At 32.8% G+C, this 19,871-nt stretch overlaps 8 protein-coding genes and 2 non-coding genes across 10 annotated transcripts; 5 read left to right on the forward strand and 5 right to left on the reverse strand.

The window, feature by feature from the left end:
• Window positions 1-402: 402 nt before the first annotated feature.
• ASCRUDRAFT_81065 (cAMP-dependent protein kinase) lies at window positions 403-1,688 on the forward strand (the record flags this gene model as incomplete). The annotated part of the gene is made up of 2 exons (XM_020194563.1): window positions 403-506; window positions 662-1,688. 2 exons carry the CDS (start codon window positions 403-405, stop codon window positions 1,686-1,688), a joined length of 1,131 nt encoding a protein of 376 aa, XP_020046975.1.
• A 292-nt stretch (window positions 1,689-1,980) lies between these two features.
• RPB9 (DNA-directed RNA polymerase II core subunit RPB9) lies at window positions 1,981-2,387 on the reverse strand (the record flags this gene model as incomplete). The annotated part of the gene is made up of 2 exons (XM_020189410.1): window positions 1,981-2,299; window positions 2,359-2,387. Coding segments are annotated over 2 exons (348 nt in total), but the record flags the coding sequence as incomplete, so codon positions are not given.
• Window positions 2,388-2,903: 516 nt separating this feature from the next.
• On the forward strand, window positions 2,904-5,987 carry ASCRUDRAFT_8286 (uncharacterized protein; the record flags this gene model as incomplete). The annotated part of the gene is made up of 1 exon (XM_020194789.1): window positions 2,904-5,987. The coding sequence occupies one exon, from the start codon at window positions 2,904-2,906 to the stop codon at window positions 5,985-5,987; it is 3,084 nt and encodes a 1,027-aa protein (XP_020046977.1).
• A 335-nt stretch (window positions 5,988-6,322) lies between these two features.
• Window positions 6,323-7,253, reverse strand: MNP1 (mitochondrial 54S ribosomal protein bL12m). Its single transcript, XM_020191058.1, has 2 exons — window positions 7,063-7,253; window positions 6,323-6,938 (listed from the first exon to the last, which is right to left on the reverse strand). The coding sequence occupies exons 1-2, from the start codon at window positions 7,116-7,118 to the stop codon at window positions 6,485-6,487; spliced, it is 510 nt and encodes a 169-aa protein (XP_020046978.1). The 5' UTR covers window positions 7,119-7,253; the 3' UTR covers window positions 6,323-6,484.
• Window positions 7,254-7,433: 180 nt separating this feature from the next.
• On the reverse strand, window positions 7,434-9,287 carry ASCRUDRAFT_76050 (L domain-like protein). The gene has a single exon (XM_020193319.1). The coding sequence runs from the start codon at window positions 8,843-8,845 to the stop codon at window positions 7,583-7,585; it is 1,263 nt and encodes a 420-aa protein (XP_020046979.1). The 5' UTR covers window positions 8,846-9,287; the 3' UTR covers window positions 7,434-7,582.
• An 876-nt stretch (window positions 9,288-10,163) lies between these two features.
• ASCRUDRAFT_t86 lies at window positions 10,164-10,236 on the forward strand. The gene has a single exon. It is a non-coding gene; the product is annotated as a tRNA-Ala (tRNA).
• A 4,176-nt stretch (window positions 10,237-14,412) lies between these two features.
• Window positions 14,413-14,577, forward strand: ASCRUDRAFT_81070 (uncharacterized protein; the record flags this gene model as incomplete). The annotated part of the gene is made up of 1 exon (XM_020194564.1): window positions 14,413-14,577. The coding sequence occupies one exon, from the start codon at window positions 14,413-14,415 to the stop codon at window positions 14,575-14,577; it is 165 nt and encodes a 54-aa protein (XP_020046980.1).
• Window positions 14,578-14,717: 140 nt separating this feature from the next.
• Window positions 14,718-14,789, reverse strand: ASCRUDRAFT_t94. Its single transcript has one exon. It is a non-coding gene; the product is annotated as a tRNA-His (tRNA).
• A 139-nt stretch (window positions 14,790-14,928) lies between these two features.
• ASCRUDRAFT_81071 (L domain-like protein) lies at window positions 14,929-16,140 on the reverse strand (the record flags this gene model as incomplete). The annotated part of the gene is made up of 1 exon (XM_020194565.1): window positions 14,929-16,140. One exon carries the CDS (start codon window positions 16,138-16,140, stop codon window positions 14,929-14,931), a length of 1,212 nt encoding a protein of 403 aa, XP_020046981.1.
• A 1,971-nt stretch (window positions 16,141-18,111) lies between these two features.
• On the forward strand, window positions 18,112-19,467 carry ASCRUDRAFT_21893 (lipase family protein; the record flags this gene model as incomplete). The annotated part of the gene is made up of 1 exon (XM_020189714.1): window positions 18,112-19,467. A coding segment is annotated over one exon (1,356 nt), but the record flags the coding sequence as incomplete, so codon positions are not given.
• Between the last annotated feature and the right edge of the window lie 404 nt (window positions 19,468-19,871).

The following is a 19,871-nucleotide window of genomic DNA, read 5'->3' on the forward strand; positions in this document are numbered from 1 at the left end:
CGCTTACCCAAAGTGGCAGCCCGCCCCTCGGCCCGCGCCGCAGTGCTTTAGGAGCTGGAAAAAAAGCGAGGGAGCTTTTTCTCTGCTGCTTGTGTTACCTCTGCTTCTTGTGCTGCCTCTGCTGCTTCTGCTTCCTGTGCTGGGTCTTCTTCTCGGTGCTCTCAGTGTGTTGTGTGCTTGTTGGCTGCTTCCTTTCTTTTCTGTGTTTTTCTGCCTGTTCGACGACTGGCTCCAGCAGCTGCTCTTCAAAAAGCGAATTCGCAACTTATCTTTCTCTCTCTCTCTCCAACAACAACAACAACAACAACAACAACAACAACAACAACTATTCGACCATGGATAACGTAATACCAACAAACTCCAACAACCCTAATAACAATATTAATCCCAATAATATTCAAAATGTCAATAATGAGCACTACAACCCTCTCAATAACCAACAGCAAAATCTACAGCAACTATATTCCCAAATTCCAAGTCACTTACCTCCTGTTTCACTGCCCCAAGTATCCCAAATCAACCCCAACCCCAACCCCATTGACCAACACAATAACCATACCCATAACCATACCCATACCCATAACCATACCCATAACCATACTCATGCCCATAACAATGAAGACAACAATAACAATAACACCTACAGCCACAACTTGCAAAGAAATTACCAATACTACAACTACAAACACCATGGAATCTCTCTATTGCCCCAAAAATCAACAATATCAAAGGGCAAATACAACCTAACCGATTTTCAAATCATGAGAACCTTAGGGACCGGTTCGTTTGGAAGAGTTCACCTCGTTCGTTCCATTCACAATGGAAGATACTACGCTATCAAAGTCCTCAAAAAAGAAAAAATCATCAAAATGAAACAAGTCGAACACACCAACGACGAACGAAGAATGCTCAAACTAGTAGAACACCCTTTTCTAATTCGAATGTGGGGAACCTTTCAAGACTCTAAAAACTTGTTCATGGTAATGGACTTTATCGAAGGTGGTGAACTATTCTCTCTACTAAGAAGATCCCAAAGATTTCCTAATCCTGTCGCCAAATTTTACGCTGCTGAAGTGATCTTAGCCTTAGAATACCTACATAGTTTTAATATTATTTATAGAGACTTGAAACCTGAAAATATTTTACTAGATAGAAATGGGCACATAAAAATAACTGATTTTGGCTTTGCAAAGGAAGTCATCTCCTACACCTGGACTCTCTGTGGTACTCCTGATTACATTGCTCCTGAAATCATCAGTGCTAAACCCTATGGAAAAAGTGTTGATTGGTGGTCTCTTGGGATATTGATCTTTGAAATGTTATCAGGTTACACTCCTTTTTACTCAAAGACTCCAATAAAGACTTATGAAAAAATATTAAACTGTAAAATCAACTTTCCTAGCTATTTCCACATCAACTCAATTGATCTCATCAAAAGATTGGTCACAAAGGACTTAACAAGAAGATTGGGTAACTTGTCAAATGGGGTCTACGACATCAAAAATCATGAATGGTTTGAAGAAGTCATCTGGGAAAAACTATTAAACAAAGACATTGAAACTCCCTATGAACCCCCAATCAGTGGTGGAATTGGTGATAGCAGCTTGTTTGATTTCTATCCCGAAGAAAAATTCGATTATGGTATAAAAGGCGAAGATCCTTATCAACAATATTTCACTGAATTTTAATTAAAATGAAAAGAAAAAACAAAGAAAAAAATCACTAAATACAATATTAAAAATTAAAATAATCTATCCATTCATATTTATATTCAGCTTACTCACTATCTTTCCTCGATATATTTTATTTTGTTTTATTTTATTTTATTTTATTTTATTTTGTTTTGTTTTATTTTATTTTATTTTATTTTATTTTACTTTATTTTGTTTTTGTTTGTCTCTTCTGTTTAAAATTCGATAAAATTATTATTATATTATTTCTCTTTACCCCTTCTCTTCACCATCAACTTTCTGTATGGCCCCTGAATAAACTGTTGCACGATAAACACACATAAAACAAAATCATACTCGTATCCTTCCTTCGTTGCTGCGACTGGAAAAACACACACTCATGGTTAAGACAGTTGGGGCACTCTTTGTTCGATCGAGGCAACGTAGGATCGTTTCCTATGTCCTGCACCACCCCTGCTGTCTCTCCAATATGTGTTATCAACTCATTACGATAGATCTTGGGGTTGTCACTCAACTCAGTGTAATCGCAGTTTCTACACGAGTACAACAATCGTCTCGCTGTGATGTCCTCAATGTCCCGGTTCTCCTTGGGATAGAGCAAATTGTTGCTGCTGCTGTGTTAGTGCCAGATCTCAATACAATCCACAGGCCCATGCTCAAAACATACCAGTTGCGACAAAACTTGAAAGACGCCATGTTCTACTTGCACATTTCTCTCTTCTTTTCTTCTTTGCTTCTTTTCTTCTCTCTTCTGCTTTTTCCAACGGCGCGTATTTCCCGATTGGGCTCGACCACAAAAGTCCCGATTCGTAAATCCAAATATAATCAAAACTCAAATACCCTTCATTCTTCAAAGCTTCGCTCGTCAAATTCAAACTGCTGCTGTTCTCCAAGCACACAAAGCTGCCTCCAATTGCTATTGAATTGCCATTCAACTACTGGCTCAGAACACCAACAGCCGTTTCTTTTGCATCCCACTTTTCAAAAGACTCGCCACGACCACACTATCCGATAGTCTTGCAATCTCTGTTTGGCCATTTCCCCTGAATGTTTTCTTCAACATAACACTGCTCTCTTTCACTACGCTATATCCACACCTCTTACCACTTTACATAAACAGCTGCATTGGTTTTATAACTTGTTCCGGTCTAATCTATTTAATCGATTGGTTTCCCTCTAAAAACTTCCTATTTTCACTTCTAGGCCATATCCATGTTCAAAAAATTGAATCCCATCAACAATCTCAAATTGAATACTACTGTAAATGAAAATATCAACTCAAACTTGAAATTAAAACGCTCCTTATCTTCCTCAAACTCTCAGAAGACTGCTCTGCCTAAACTTAATAATGCTGAAAATATTCTAAGGTTAGCACCTAAAAACACCCTCATTTCTTCTTCCACTTCAAAATCTTTAGCTTCAAATAAAATCAAAAATAAAACAAGCAATAATAATAATAATAATAATAACAATCACAAAAAACTTATCCAAAAAAACCAGCGCAAAAATGATGTAGTTATAATTGAAAAAAAAAATATAAAAATTATTCCAAACAAAAAAGAACCAGAAGTTTCTTCTGTTATTGCCACTGATAAATCAATTTCAAGCAAAAAATTAAACAAATTAAATTTTAATGATGAATTTAGTTCTTCTCCAATCACAAATTCAAGCTCTAATCCACACTCAAGTTCTCTTCCAAATTCAACTCTTACTCAATTAAATGTGCTTGACGCTGATAACGATAATCCCAATAATAGTCTCAATAATCTTGACGGTTTTAACAGTCTTGATAATATCAACAACACCAATACATCAGTATACAGGGAAAAATCATATTTAAAAAGATCAATTGATCTATTATCTGTTGAAAACAGTCTAATTGAAATAATTAACTCAAACAAAAATATAAACAACAGCTTATCCTCTTCTCAAAAATTATCTTTAATTAAAATGTTAAATTCTTCATTTGACTTATTTCAAGTTCAAATTAACGATCATATTAATCAACTTAGCACTCTATCAACAATTAATGATATCAATGAGATCAATAACACAAATAACTTGAATAATATGAATAGCCAAAATATCTCTTCCTTAATTGATTGTGCTTCTTATCCCTTATTTGAAAGAATCCAAAATTTAGTAACTTCTATGACAACTTTAATAATGAAACTATCTTCAAATAACAACACCAATAATAACAAAAACAGCAATAATAATAATAATAATAATAATGATAGTAATAGTAATAATAACTTCAACCAACAATTCAACCAGTTGAATATCAACGTTAATAATTCAACTGATTCTCTAATTTCTACATTACATGAGTATAATAACAATAATAACAACAACAACAACAACAATAATAATAATAATAATAATAAATTATATCCTACCACTTTAACTCAATCAAACAATAACTTAATGAAAAACTTTAATCTGCTTAATCTTAACTCAAATCCTAAAAATATTTCTCAATTACCCCAAAATGATCCTCAATTATCTCAAAATATTCCTTCTAATCAAAACAATAATCCAATTAGATATCCAAGGTATGGCTCAAATAATCCCTCAAGAATTGTTTCTCAAAATCATAAAAACCAACCAAATCAATCAAATCAGTCTATAAACACAATCAATCACTTTAATGATAACGTTCAACCAATTTCTCAACTGGATATTATATCTCCAAGAGATTTGAATGAATCTAAAAATTATGTTAACCACCCAAATAATTTCAATAAAATATATAACCAAAATCAGAATCAGAATCAGAATCAAAAATCCCCCAATTTAATATCTCCAAAATCATTAGACCAGTCAAATCCATCAAACTATTTACCACATAATAACAATGAGTTCAATGAATTTGGAACTGAAAACAACCAGACAAGAAAAAGAAAACCAAGATCAAATACTTTTTCAGCTATAGACAATCCTCAATTCAACAACTTTGATACCTATAACAACAATCATAACTATTCCGACGATAATTTTATTGACCTTTACAATAATAACGGCAATAATGGAAATATCAATAATAATTACAATAATCAGTATAGTAATAACTATAATAATCATCGCAGTAACTATAATAGCTATAATAACTATAATAATTTTGGAAGTGATCAATTAGAAAACTGCGATAACCAGCAATTTCTTAACCATCGTCATCATTATAGTGACAGTACTGATAGATTTCGTGGCAACCATAATAACTACAACAGGAATGATATAAATTACTCTAACAATTACGGGGATAATAATCCTAATAACTATCTTAGTAATCAGGAAATGATTTACAGTTCAAATAACTTTGACAATAACTACCATGAAAATTTCAGAGAGAGAAATTCTCCTCTAAATAAATTCCAAAAAAGGTCACATACTACTAATAATATTGGAACAAAATTTGATAGAGATTTTGACTATGCTAATCCTATAATTAATGATCAATATATTGATGATAATTTTCAAAATAATAATAATAATAATAACCCTCAAAATTTGAAGTTTAATAAATTTCTCAATTCACCTTTAAAGAGTGGTAAAAGTTTCAAGAATTCAATTTATGAGCTTGAAAAAAATCGAAATAGTTTGGTTGGAAATTCAAATAAGTTTTCTACCAATTTCAATACTCAAAATTTCAATGATAATAACAATTATTCTAATAATAATTATCTTAATAATAACAATTATCCTAATAATAATAGCCCACTCATCAATGACAACAATATAGTAGTTGTTAACACAGAAAATGAGAATGAGGAATTTGATGATCAAATTGAGAGTAATCAAATGAATAATTTAAATGTATCTTATCAAAACACTTCGCCGTTTTCAAATATCAATCCAAATCGATTTTCAAAATTGAATAGTCCTGTGAACCTGAATCACTATTCAAATAATTCAAACTCAAACTCAAATTCTAGATCCAGATCATTTAATTATAACAATCATAACAACAATAACACCAATAATATTAACAACAACAATATTAGTGATATGAATTATAATAATCAAGTTGATCGCTCCCGCAGTCGTAATAATTATAACAGAAATGATTATAATAGACCCAATGCTTCTAGGACTGGAAATAGCTATGATGAGCATTTCAACAATTTTACTGAGAATTTTAATAATGATGATAATCAATTCAACAATCAAAATTTTAATAGACTAAGTAAAAGATACTCATTAAACGATTTTAATGGAAACCAACATCATGATGAGATGATGGATAACACTGTTATAAGTAATACAAACAAGCGATATTCTTTAAAATACATTTAAAGGCTCTGGTGGAAAACACGAATTCTATTATTTGCATTTATTTTTAATATTTTTTTCATTTTTTTATTATTAATTGTTAAATTGTTAATTGCTAATTTCATTTCATTTTGTATTTTACCTGGACATTTCATTTTATGCATAACAGTTAAGTATTTATGTTGTGTTAAATTTTCTTTTCTCATTTATTTTTTTCTACAATTATTTTTTTTTCATTCAATTAGTTTAAATAAATCCAAGCCATTAAAATAGACAACAAAACTTACAAATAAACATTTGCTTTTTATTTTTATTTTTATTTTTATTTTTAAACTACTTACTTTACAAAATTTTCTATTGTAATTTGAATTATATAAGTAGAATAATGATTATTGGATAGATAACAATATATATGTATATATACAAGAGAAAAAAATGAAGTAATTATGACAAAATAAGAATTAGAGTAGTGATAGGATTTATAATTAAAAAGTGAATAATGTTTTATGAAATTACTCGATCTATTCCAATGAAATTTTGGCACCTAAATCTTCTAAAGTCTTTTTCATTTTCTCAGCATCTTCTTTACTTAAATTTTCTTTCAAAATTTTTGGAGCACCTTCAACAAATTTCTTGCTTTCGACCAATGAAAGACCTAGTAATGATTTGACTTCTTTAATAATCTTTGGTTTTGCCTTAGTTTCAAAACTTTCTAATTTAACAGAGAAAATAGTCTTCTCCTCAACTTCTTCCTTTGGAGCAGCAGCTTCTTCATCGGCAGCAGAAGCAGCAGGAGCAGCACCTGCAGCTGGGAATGAAATATCTGGAATGTTTAATTTGGATTTTAGTTCATTAATCAAAGATGAAGTTTCCAACAAGGTCAATTTCGAGATCTGATCAACAATTGTTGAAATTTTAGGATCGATAGGTGAGGAAGCTTGGGTTGAATTCAATCTTACTAAGATTGGAGTTATTCTACAATAATAATAATTGAAAGAAAAAAAAAACAAGAACAAACAATTGAGTTAGCAAGTCATACTCTCATATTCAATGGTGTAAAGCTGAATTTGGGTAAAGACTGATATCGTTATTGACATACCTTCTTGGGCAAAAACGAACAGCTGTACGGACAGTTTGAAGAGCAGCAAGTGACATTTTGAGTAAACGAAATATAAGTGGAAGGAGAACGAGCTGTGTCTGCAATATTATCTGCTGCTGTTGATATATGATCAATGCTCGATGTGGAGGTTCCTATTATCAAATCGTTTTTTTATTGGATTTGATTTTTTTCAGTTGGACGAAAATTGAAAAAGTGGATTAGAAGCCCGCTTAAACACGTGCAAAATACCCGTTGCAGTGGTTGGTTTTGAATATGTGTGTTTACGTTTTTGTATGTTTTTGTATGTTTGTGTATGTGTTATGTAATATATTGCGTTAGAATGCATGTGATCCGTATTGGTGAATCAGCTACATATTTTACTCGATTTGGAAGTGGGTAGGTTTGTTGGAAATTAATGACTTTGCTATAGAAATGAAGATGTGTAAATAAAGATGCGTAAATGAAGATGTGTAAAAGGAAATGTGTATATATATGGAAATGCAATAGATGAACTAAAAAATTACAATCGTAAGATGTTTTTCTTCTCTATGATGAATTCAGCATCATGGATGAATTTCGGCAACTTTCCATAAAATTTTCTAGAGAATAAATAGTTTCCACCAAGAGATAGCTGCTTCAAGTTTTTTAAGCTATCCCAACTGGATATCAAAGAGCAGCTATTTCCGCTGCTGATGCTGATATCTTTATAAGTATCAGAGCTGTTGTGATTTGAAATGTGATTTTTATCGAGATACAAAACCCTTAGATTTTTCAAATGACTAATGTTTTCCACCTTTGAAATATTGTTGCCACCTAAATCCAAGTATTGCAAGTTTTGGTTAGAATCCAAGTTTTCAATTTTATTTAAATTGCAACGATATAGTATGAGTTTTTTTAATTTTTTTAAGTTTTGAATATTCTCGATTTTTTTGATGTTTAGATTGAAGGATAAATCTAGGATTTTCAAGTTTTTGCAGTCATTTAAGTTTTCTATTTGAGATATATTTGAGCATCTTATAACTAGTACTTGAAGCTGAGTTAAGTTATTTAGATGTTCGATTTTGGATATCTGGTTGTAACCTTTTATGATTAGTTTTTTCAAATGAACTAAACTTTGCAAAGATTTTAAATTGAAATAAACATTATTTGAATTTAGTTTAAAATTATTCGAAAGATTCAATGTTTTTAGATTTTTGAAACAAGAGATCTTTTCGATTGAATTGATATTGTTTCTTGATAAGTTGAGATTTTTGATATTTTTGTTGATTGATACGTTAAATTTATTGTTGTAGTAGCTTATTAGATGATGTAGTTCACTTAAATTTGTGAGATTTAAATTTTCAAGGGACAAATTTATATTAATGTTAACATTTGCACTTAGATTTAAATTTTTCTGATAATTTAAAACTTGAAAGAAGTCATTTACATCATTTAGAGTATTTATGTTGTCTAGATTATTCAACTTGATTAAATTTTTGAAATCTCTAAAGTTGATTTGTAACTTGATTTGCCTGGTAAAAGCATAAATGTAGCTTTTTAAAGTAGAGAAATCGTTTAAAGTGATTTTGAAGTTATCGATGATTTTAACACTATTTTTCTGATTACTATTATTGCTGTTGTTAAAATCAATGCAAATTTTACTGAATAATAAAAAATTAGAGTAAAAGGAAACTACCTGGTAGTCAGATAGGGAAAAAATTAATAGGATATCTTTGTGGGTTACAAAGTTATTTAGTATTTGTTGAATTATTGAGGGAGGAAATTTTAAAAGATTAAAAGTCATTTTAAGAATAAGGAATTATGAATAAAAAATTATGAATAGTAGTGATGGTGATGGTGATACCAGTTGCAAGGATAGCAAGAACAGTAAGAACAGTAAATAATGTAAATAGTAATGATACTTTGTGAAATGAAATATTGTAAAAGTGGTATTATTTGATCAAACACTATATATGATTTGGGCAAAAAAGAAAAGTGGAGAAATGGGTTTAATTTATATTAGACCTATTAATGGTTTTATTAGATTATTCAATTTCAATTGAAATAAGAAAAGAAAAAGCGAATAAAAAAGGGACTAGAAAGTGGATAATAATCGAATAAGTAGTAGATAGTAAATCATAAAGTAGCAATATAGTAATATGAGTCAAAACTAATATATATCACAAAGTAAAGATGTATATGATGAAAATTATTGAACAACTTTAACTATTGATATGACTATTTTTTTATCCTTTTTCAGATTAAATTCAATAGAACTGAATAGAATTTAATAGATATGAACTAAACTATACTGGTAGTGATGTGATTTTGACATTTTAGTTTTGGATCATATTCATTTAAATAAAAACTAACAAAATTAGATTATATTAGATTATATAATATGATATAATATGATATGATATAATATGATATAATATAATCTAATGGTATATTATATAATAATATATAATATTAAACTACAGGTAACACAAAGCAATATTATTACTTAGACACAAATTGATGATTTGACACATTAGATAAAGATGAAACATGATTTTAATTTGATGAATGGAAATAATTTAATGACCTACAGTGAGGAAAAAAAAATGATTGTCGAACTTTTCATCTGAATCGCCTAAAGTGAAAATAAAACAGAAAAGCGTTGATGATTGGTATAATTAACAAGACAGTGTGAATAAATGACACTTAGTATCTGACATGTTACTTTTCCAATCATTTCCTCGTTATTAAAATGGTTCTTTCTTTCACCTCATAGATAGATGAGGTGGAAAAGACATCAGATTAATCGGCCGGTGTACTTTATGGGTATATCTGGGTATCGGTTATTCAGCTATCAAGAGCTAAGGCCAAAGGGTTGGAGAAGAATTCAACAAGTCGTTCTAATTGTAAACAGCTTAAAAGGAAATTGTTATTTATCTTCCATCTTCAACAATATCCTCCTTCTTCTGTCGCAAGTCCTCTCTTTAAGTGCTTTCTTTAAGTCCCATTTCAGTGACTCAGAAAAAAGGGAGTTTTCAGCAAAAGTGTATTTTGACTCCAGCACTATGGATCTAAGCGGGATTTGATTAGTTGTATCTGTAGACCCTTGGAAGATGCATGCTGGGCGTGTAGCGCAGTTGGTAGCGCGTCTGCTTAGCGTGCAGAAGGTCTTGGGTTCAATTCCCAACTCGTCCATGTCTTTTTGCTTTTGGACCTATTTTACCACAAGTTGATCCTTCTTCTGCTTCAACTTCGCGCCTTGCAGAACTCACAGAAGAAACCTCACTTTTATGGTTTGGTTATGTTTGGTTTATTCAGAAAATCTACTTACTTTTTATTCTCAAACCTTTTAACCACTTGTTTCATTGCGTGCCAGATCTTAAGTTGAAGTTGAATGAAACAACAATAATGTTGGAAATATTGGACCCTTTGCAGTAACGCTCACCGCAGCAGGATAATACCTAACAGGCTCAAGAAACAGGATAACCCAAAAATACAGTTGGTTTCTTATTGCAAGTAATGCTTTAAGCAATACAACTAAGTTATTCTTGGAAAGCTCTGAGGCTATTTTGACTTGGAGAATCTCCAGTTCCTCACTTTGAGATACTTCGATATGGGTTTGATTAATCCGACATCCACTCTGTTTTTAACATGAACATGCTTTGTTTTTATTTCCCAATTTATTAATTTCTAATCATTTTACCAAACCAATATTTGTTTTTATTTGCTAAATCATGTCTATTAAACTGGTTCCAATGGATCTGAGGATTTAAAGGCTAATTAATTGAAAATAAAACCGATAATTCTTCAAACAACAGAACATCATATTTTATATTACAACAAAGGACCAAAACACAAGGCATAACAACACAAAAAAAAATTTGTTACTTTAATTTATTAAGTCAAAAAAAGATGGATTTTATTGATATCAAAAATACGGATCATATCTAGAATAATATATTAAACATCAGATTTTAATATCATAGTGAATTAAGCTAATTTGAATAACATCGGCTTTTGGATTGGAGTTTTAAACTGATTTGTTTCAATTATGTATGTATCAAAATCAATTCTTTTTTAAAAATTAAACAAATTCCCACTTTTTTTTTACTCAATTATTGAACAAATATTATCTTATTAGTACAATCAAAATTCAATTTTCTCAAGTAAGAATTGCAGTTTTGAAAACCAATCACTCAGAATCAAGTATTGTTTTATTGCTCAAGCTGATGTATAATAATTGCAACTATTTTTTTTTGGTTCTTATTTTTTATAAGACGATTAATCTAAACAAAAAAAAATCCATTCTTTGAAAGTCAAAACTGATTTCACAAAACAGGTATTGGAGATAATCGGCCCCTTTGATTACCTTTTTGCTTATATTAATTCATATCTTTACCTCAAACCAACTAACCCAATATCCAGAATTGTAATTCACACAAATATTCTTTCAATGTCCTCTGGAGTTTGTCTTCATCTAAAAAAACATTTTATTCTCAATTTTTTGACATGACTGAATGTATTTGACACTGAATATAATTATTAAATAGAAAATCTGTCTATTTGTTTACTTAATCAGTTAATAAAAACACGTTACCAAATCAATTTTAGGATGATCTTAAACCAAAAGAAATACAGATACTTAGTCAGTAATAATTAAACCAATTATAAATCAATTAATTAATTTTTAAACACCATTACAGCTATTGAAATCTTTAAATATATTCATTGCTATGATAGTTTACCATATTCCTTATAAATCTCTGAATGTAAAACCATCCTTCATCTTGAAATAAACGTTCTCCACATAAGAAAAATCCACATAAGAGAAACACAAAAAACAAAAAACAGAATACAAAAAATAAAACATTATTAAAACTGGATACTGCAGAGTTACACTGTAGATCACACACCATTACGTAAGGTTTTATCACGCGTTTAAAGACATGAGCCGCATCTCATACATATGTGTATTGAGTACAAACTCTATTGAACAATGCACATCTTAGGCTATCCACTTAACGCAGGTGCTATTCTGTTCACACAGGCTCCTGTTCTCTCCAAACTTTATGTTTTTTTTATGTTTTTTTATGTTTTCTACTGCACTTAATTTTTTGTTAATGTATCCACTCTGTGTTTATTTTACATCCAATATTTTCTTCAACAATTTGGCCGCTTCTCAATTGCACTCCTTTTTGTTGATATTTCTGCTTGGTTTTCATTTTTGGTTTTTGTTTTCAGTAACACCATTCCCTAATATCAATATCAATAGTGGTTTTGGAAATCTCCTGTTTGCTAACTCCTTGAGACTATTTGGAACAAAAAACAATGCAAATAAACAACAATTCATACTGACATTGGTGCAATAATTGGAATTACTGCAATTGGTTGTGTGTATTTGCGTTTTAATATTAGATATTTCAACATCAAGTTACTTTTGCAACAGATATTTTCAAATAAATAATGTGTTACAGAGATCTAGATCTATTTTTATTTGCAAAACAGCCTAATCTAGACCAAATGTTGAGTAATAATTATTGGTTTTATGTTTTATGTTGCAAATGTGATGGTGCTAGATTCAAAGCACCAAAGACAGAAGATATATAACTGCTGAGAACCATGGCCAAATAGATTTTATTCATGCTCCATTTGTAAGCACTCGATGTAGCAAAGTGATTGCCATAAACAACTATCCAGATACAAGATCTGCAAAAGGGAATAGCTCTGGTGTAGTTCTAAATCCGACGTGTTATATATATATGTAGTTGCAATCAATCAGTCACATCAATCACAGCTAGTGTTATTCTATTTGTTTTTCTTTTTATTGGTTTTGTTTTTATTGTTTCCAGATGGACATGGTTAAATAAATTTATTTTATTTATTCATTTATTTATTTATTTATTTATTAAATACGTTTGCAGGAGTGGTATATGGCATTTATGCTGGCTTATTGAAGAAAGAGGAAAAACTTTCGCCTACAATTCCAGCAAGGCCCAAAATTTTCTCACCAAATGATTAAGACCAGACATGTTGCAAACTTATTGGCGATTTTATTTGATTGATGGACTTGTGTGGCATCTAAATAGTATAGAATGATATCAGATATATATAATAGCTGCAGTAGCAGAGGATAGAGCACAAGTAGTGGGAGAGATATAATCTGGTGCAACACTAAATCGGCCAACAAGCCTATCCAATACTATCCAATACTATCCAATACTATCCAATACTATCCAATACTATCCAATGTTATTCAATATTATTCAATATTATTCAATATTATTCAATATTATTCAATATTATTCAATATTATTCAATATTATTCAACATTTCAAACATCGTTCCAGGCCTATAGAAGCCATATATAGACCATCACTAACTTGTTCATATCATCAAGAGTAATCACTAATAATAACTTCAACAACTGGATAAGCTACGAAACATAATACAGCTCATGTGGAAGTGGTGCAAAGAATAAACAAAGACAAAGGGATCAGATGAGATGAGATGAGATGAGATGAGATGAGATGAAATGAGATGGCAAGTAATAAATGGTGATCTACAATATGAAAGCATAAATGGAATCAAATGGAATCAAATTACAGCTGTCAATCATTAATAAACCTGGGACCCACAACACATACACTAACCAGATATGGCGCCAGCATAATATTCTGTTTATTCTGCGTATTCTGTATTTTGTGTATTCTGTGCATTCTGTGTATTCTGTGTATTTTGTGGTGCAGTGTTATTAAACAACCAGGCAGATGCAATGCTCTAGTTTAACCAACAGGCAGAAAATAATCCAGTAGATACACTTTTGGCAAAGATATTGTGACAAGACAAAGAACCAAGACGTGGTGGTGTGGATCATAGAATAATAATGAGAACACAACAACAATAGATGCAAAATATATGCAAATGAAGTTTACAGTTTCGTTTTGTGTGTGTGTGTGTGTTTGTGTATGGGTGAGTGAGTTTATTGTTAAAGTGTATTGGTGGTTTTTGACACAACAGTAGGTGGAGGAAGAGCACAGATTGGTAAAGCAGACATGTGAATGAATTGGATAACACTGGAAATCGGAAGTGCAGCAATAAAGATGAGCAAATGATCAGTGATGATGGTGGTGTTAAGAAATATATTTACACATGGGAGATTGAAGAATGGCTATTGTTGGTTTGTTGATGTCAGTGCTAAATTTATGTTCCAAATCCGGGAAGTTTTAAATAAACATGATCAATAAGATGACAGAACTGGTTCAAAGTTCAACAGCACTAAGTGGTATCTCAATTGAATTACAATGTTTTGCAAAAATTTAAAATAATAAGAAATATAAAATGATAAGAGGTGTAAACTCATCACAAACCTAAATGGGTAGAATTCGATTTTATCGACTGGAATTGAACCAAGAATATGGATATGTTTTTTTGTCCCAATCGGGTGGAAAACAAGAAAATCGGGATACCCGGCCCGGAATGGTTTATAAGCAATCACTAAGCCGAGTGATAATAAAGCCATTTTACCTGAATAAATGATCTCAGTAAACGATTGAAATACTCAAGCATAAACGTTACGTAACAATTTTGTATGGTTGTGCTTATTTGGCTTTGCTCATAACCCGTTTGGAAACACAAACGTAACAATAGAGGTGCAAGTTATAGAATGCAAAAAGAAATGCCGTTCCCAGGAATCGAACCTGGGTTTCTTCGGCCACAACGAAGTGTACTTACCACTATACTAGAACGGCTTCTGATTGTGATCTATTACTGCTTTATTTTTACACCTTATGTAATCTCTGGGGTATTTCGCTATTTAAGAACCTTAGAAAATCTGGAAAATTCGAATAATCTGCTATTTGATCTTGTTCTATTGTTTATAACTGTGCTTTAATACGCAACAATTGCAGCTTGATGGGTATATAGTGCTTCTGCATCCTTTTCTTCTACCATTTTCAAATCACAACTGTTTTGCATCAACAACTTCAAGCACATCGAGTTGGAATCATCTCCAACATCACCATTGTAACAGCTCTCAATGCTATCCTTCCCTTTATTCAAATTGTCCAACGTAAGATTGTTTCCGATTAGATATATGTAGAGAAAGCTATTTCTACTGTGGTTTCTATGTTCATATAGTTTAATCTTGTTTATGTTCAATTTACTGATTTTGTTGGAAGACAAATCTAGATATCTTAATTTTCTAAAATGTTCTAATCCTGCGATACTGGATATCATGTTTCTTTTCAAGTTCAATTTTCTTAGGCTTGGGTAGTCTTGGTCCTTTTTCAATAAGTTTTCAATAGTATTAATTTTATTCACATTTAAAGAGATTTCCTCTAATCTTTCGCAATGCTTTATGAATTTGAATTGATTGATTAAATTGTATGAGAGATCAATTTTTTGTAATTTGAACTCGAAATTATTTAAGAAATCAAGGCTTTCAATCAAGTTGTTGTTCATGTATAATGTTTTCAAATTGATCAATGATGATGAACGACGATCGGAATGGTTGTTGAAAATATCGATTGATTCGAGTTGGTTGTAATTTAACCATAATTTCTGTAGTTTTAGTAGACTGTTGTAAGCTTTGATTTCAAATTTGGTGATTAAGTTTGATTTCAAATTCAACAGTTTCAAGTTATTAAAACCATTTAAAAATGTATGATTTAGAGATTTGATCTTGTTATAGGATAGATTTAGTACAGATAAGGAATTTAAAGAGTTTAAATTTTTGATATTTGAGCTGAGATCGGATAATTGATTTGAGTATAGATTTAAAGATTTGAGATTTTTACATAAATTGATATTGATAATCTTTTTGATTTTATTTTTAGATAAATCTAGGTATTTCAAACTGAGGAAATTATTTGAGATTGAATTCGGATCAGTGTTGAATTGGATGAGTTGAATTGAGTTATTAAATAGATTTAAATTTTTCAAATTGCTTAGGGCGTTTAAATTTTCAAAATTGACAATTTTATTGTTACTCAAATTGAGCGAATTCAAATTTGGTAGAAAGTTTAGGTTTTCTAATTGTAGTATGTTATTATTATTTAAATCAAGGGTACTCAAGTTGGGCAAGGAGTTTAGATTTTCCATTTTTCCAATGTTATTATGACTTAGATTTAGATTGGTTAGATTGGGTAAATTGATGAGATTTTTGATTTTCGATATATTGTTATGACTTAGATCCAAGTAAAGTAGGTGATTTCTGTTGTCTGAAAAAAGGGGTTCGATGTTGTTGATGCCATTTTTGGATAAGTTGAGATAGGATAGGTGATTTAGGTTTGTGAATTTGTCAATCAAGTTATTAGATTTGTGATAAGAGAAAAAAGTTGGGTTCATGTGATAGTTTTTATAAATCAAGTTGAAAGATATATTGAGATGATTCAAGTGGAGTGACTGGTTTAATAGGTCAATGAAATTTAGATTTTTTATATTGTAATTGGTGAATGGGTTGTATTGGGCTGGATTGAAAAAGGATAGATTGAAAGAAACTAGAGATGTGTGGTTTGATAAGAGTAGGTTTGATATTAGAAGATCATAATTTCGGATTAGCAAATCTGTTTGGAAAAGGGGAGAGTGAAAAATTGGTAAAGAAAGAGATACAGAGGATAAGCTATGGAAAAAATTGGTGTTGAGATTTTGGGTACCAGCAGTGGAAGAAAATGACAGGAGACTGAATTGTATGAGCAAGTTTTGGGTGAAATAGCTGGTGATATCTCTGAATAGAAACAAGTCGTTTGAACTCAAGTAGAGTTTATGGTTGTCGTTATTCTTGGGACTAAAGTTGCCATGGGTGGTGTTTGTGAGAACCAAGGATTTGAACAAGATAGAGAGGGAGTGGGATTGGATCAAGGGGCAGGGAGAGAGGGCGATAAGATAGAGCAGATCAAAGGGAAGAGACAGAAAAATGCTGTGGATGATGTGAGGAGGAAGAGGATGGTTTGGAAGAAAAGCAGCCATTTCAAAGCAAATGGTGAATGTGGTAGAGAAGAGCGAGAGGAAGAGGAAGAGCGAGGGGGGCAGGTTATATAGTAGTATAGTGGTAGCAGTAGAAGCTGGGCTTGTTTTTAGACTCCTTTGGAGCATTTGGGGGAATAACAACGATATAATGGAGTGGTGATCTGCTGTTGGACAAGATAATTATTTAGCAACCCCATAGGGAGCTGTGAAGGTGAGTTGGTGGAGCATATTCACGTAGAGGGGTTATGTTGGAGAGGAAGAGGAAAGAGAGGAAGGAGAGGAAGGAGAAGAAGTAGCAGCAGAGGCAGCAGAGGCAGCAGAGAAGGTGTTGCCACTGCAGCGACCTCGTTATCGAATCTTAAACCTTCTCTCTTTCTCGAGTTTATCTTATCTCATCCCTCCATCACTTTCATCACCCCCATCTTCATATTCTGATTTATATTTACTGCTCTACAACTATATTACTATTCTATTATTCCATTATTCTGTTATTCTGTTATTCTCTTCTCTTCTCTTCTCTTCTCTTCTCTTCTCTTCTCTTCTCTTCTCTTCTATTACTCTGTTACTCAGGACTGCTATTGTATTGCCACCTGATTCAGCTCTTTTAATTGCATTCTCATGGCTGATATCCAGCAGTTTCACGATGAAAAGCATCGCAGGAACAGAAGACAGCTCTTGGAGAAGCACAGCCAGTCAATAAGATCTCTTCTGATATTGGTTGTGGTATTGATTGTGGTGTTGGTCTTCTTATTGGGTTTGTTGGTATTCATGACTATTCTACTATCCTCGACTATTGATAGCACTCTCAACACCGTCAACTCTATTAATAATCTTAATAATCTTGATCTTAATAATGGTAATGAAGTTTATTTGATTAATTTCCTTAGAAAAGTGAATAAACATATCAAATACTGTTTAAATTATATAAATTCGTGGGATATTTTGCCTCCATTACCAAATTATGCCGATAATGATATTGTTAATGATGATTTGAATTTACACAAACCATCGAATAAGGATAAGTTTTTCAGTATTCTACCAATTCATAACGATAACGATAACGATGATGATGATGATGATAATTATAATGAAGATTACAATTATTTTAAATTAAAACACATTTTTCATCATAATGTGGGAAATAGCAATTTTGTCCACAAAAGATTGGATATAACGGATGATTTCATTGAAAAGAATAAATTAAACGACGTGCACACTTTCAACCATCTAATCCACCAACGATCCAAGAATATTGATTTAAACAATAAAAAGTTTTTTCACAGCGATAACAACGATTGGCCAGAGTTGTATAAAAAGTTTTCGCCATGGACAATTCAACTACCCATCAGTTCCATCGACAACTACAAGACCAAAAAATTTGGCAGAAACGATAACGATGTGATGGATTATCTAAATGCAATTCATAATAATAATAATAACAATAACTACAATAACATTTTTGACAACGAGGACATGTTCATTCAAGATAAACTAAAACTAAACTGGGACAATATCAATATGAAGGTTCCCAACGTCAGTGATACGTTGACTATCCTAACTTTGGCGTTAATGTCTGGAAATGCGTATGTTGAGACTCCCCATAAAAGCGCAGATTGGTACAACATCTCTGATCCCAGATGGGACGATCGAAACACCTCAAGACACAATCACCAGGGGTTTGGGTGGATGACTGAGGGTGTCAGAGGACATGTTTTTGTTGATAATAAAAACGAGACTGTGGTGATAGCCATCAAGGGAACAAGCTTTGCAGTGCTAGCCAGAAGAGACAAAGCGATGAAGAACGACGCAAAGGACACTGTGGGAATGGACAAGATCAACGATAACCTCCTCTTCAGCTGCTGCTGCGCCAGGGTCAGCTACATGTGGTCGACAGTGTGCAATTGCTACAAGAGCTCGTACAACTGCGACCAGAAATGCCTTGAGAAAGAGCTCTATCGCGAAGACCGGTACTACAGAGCTGCGTTGGACATATATTCGGAGGCGTCGAAGCTTTATCCCAACGCAAAGACGATCTGGGCGACTGGACACTCGCTCGGCGGGTCGTTAGCGGCGTTAATCGGACGGACGTTTGGGTTGCCGGTGGTGGCGTTCGAGGCGCCGGGCGAGTTGCTTGCCACACGGAGATTGCACCTTCCAATGCCGCCCGGCTTGCCGTTCGAGTACGAGCACGTCTGGCACGTGGGTCACACGGCGGATCCGATCTACATGGGCACGTGCAACGGGGCCAGCAGCAGCTGCTCGGTGGCGGGCTACGCGATGGAGACGCAGTGCCACACGGGCAAGCAGTGCGTGTACGACGTGGTGACGGACAAAAACTGGAACGTGAACATCATGAACCACCGGATCCGAGTGGTGATCGAAGAGGTGCTCAGCGTGTATAACGCGGTGCCGGAGTGCGCACCTGCACCGCCCTGCCGTGACTGCTTCAACTGGCGCTTCACGTAGTCCCGTGACGCTTTTACTCGGCTCGTCTCTTTCAGGCGAGCATCGTCAACCAAAGCCAAACAAACACAACCACCTTCGCAGGCACAGAAAAGGTCTACAGAAGTCAGAGCTCGAGTAGCCAGCTCCAGCTGCTCAACGCTGGTGGGCTCGAGATATATAACCTCACTGTTCTCTTTCCTCACTTGAGCGAGTAGCCCACTTTGCTTTCTCTATACCATACTTCATATCATACTCCTATTTTTCACTTTCATTCCTCTACTCCCAATCTCCCAATCTCCCAATGGCCACCACCGAAGCCAACCCAAACAACTTTCTTACGGCTCACAGCGAAGACACTGACATTTTAACCAAGCTTCCTGCTCCCAAACACGAGAGAAAGAAAACTGACTCATTTTTCG

Source organism: Ascoidea rubescens (genome assembly GCF_001661345.1).
Source record: "Ascoidea rubescens DSM 1968 unplaced genomic scaffold ASCRUscaffold_7, whole genome shotgun sequence".
Lineage (NCBI taxonomy): Eukaryota > Fungi > Ascomycota > Saccharomycetes > Ascoideales > Ascoideaceae > Ascoidea > Ascoidea rubescens.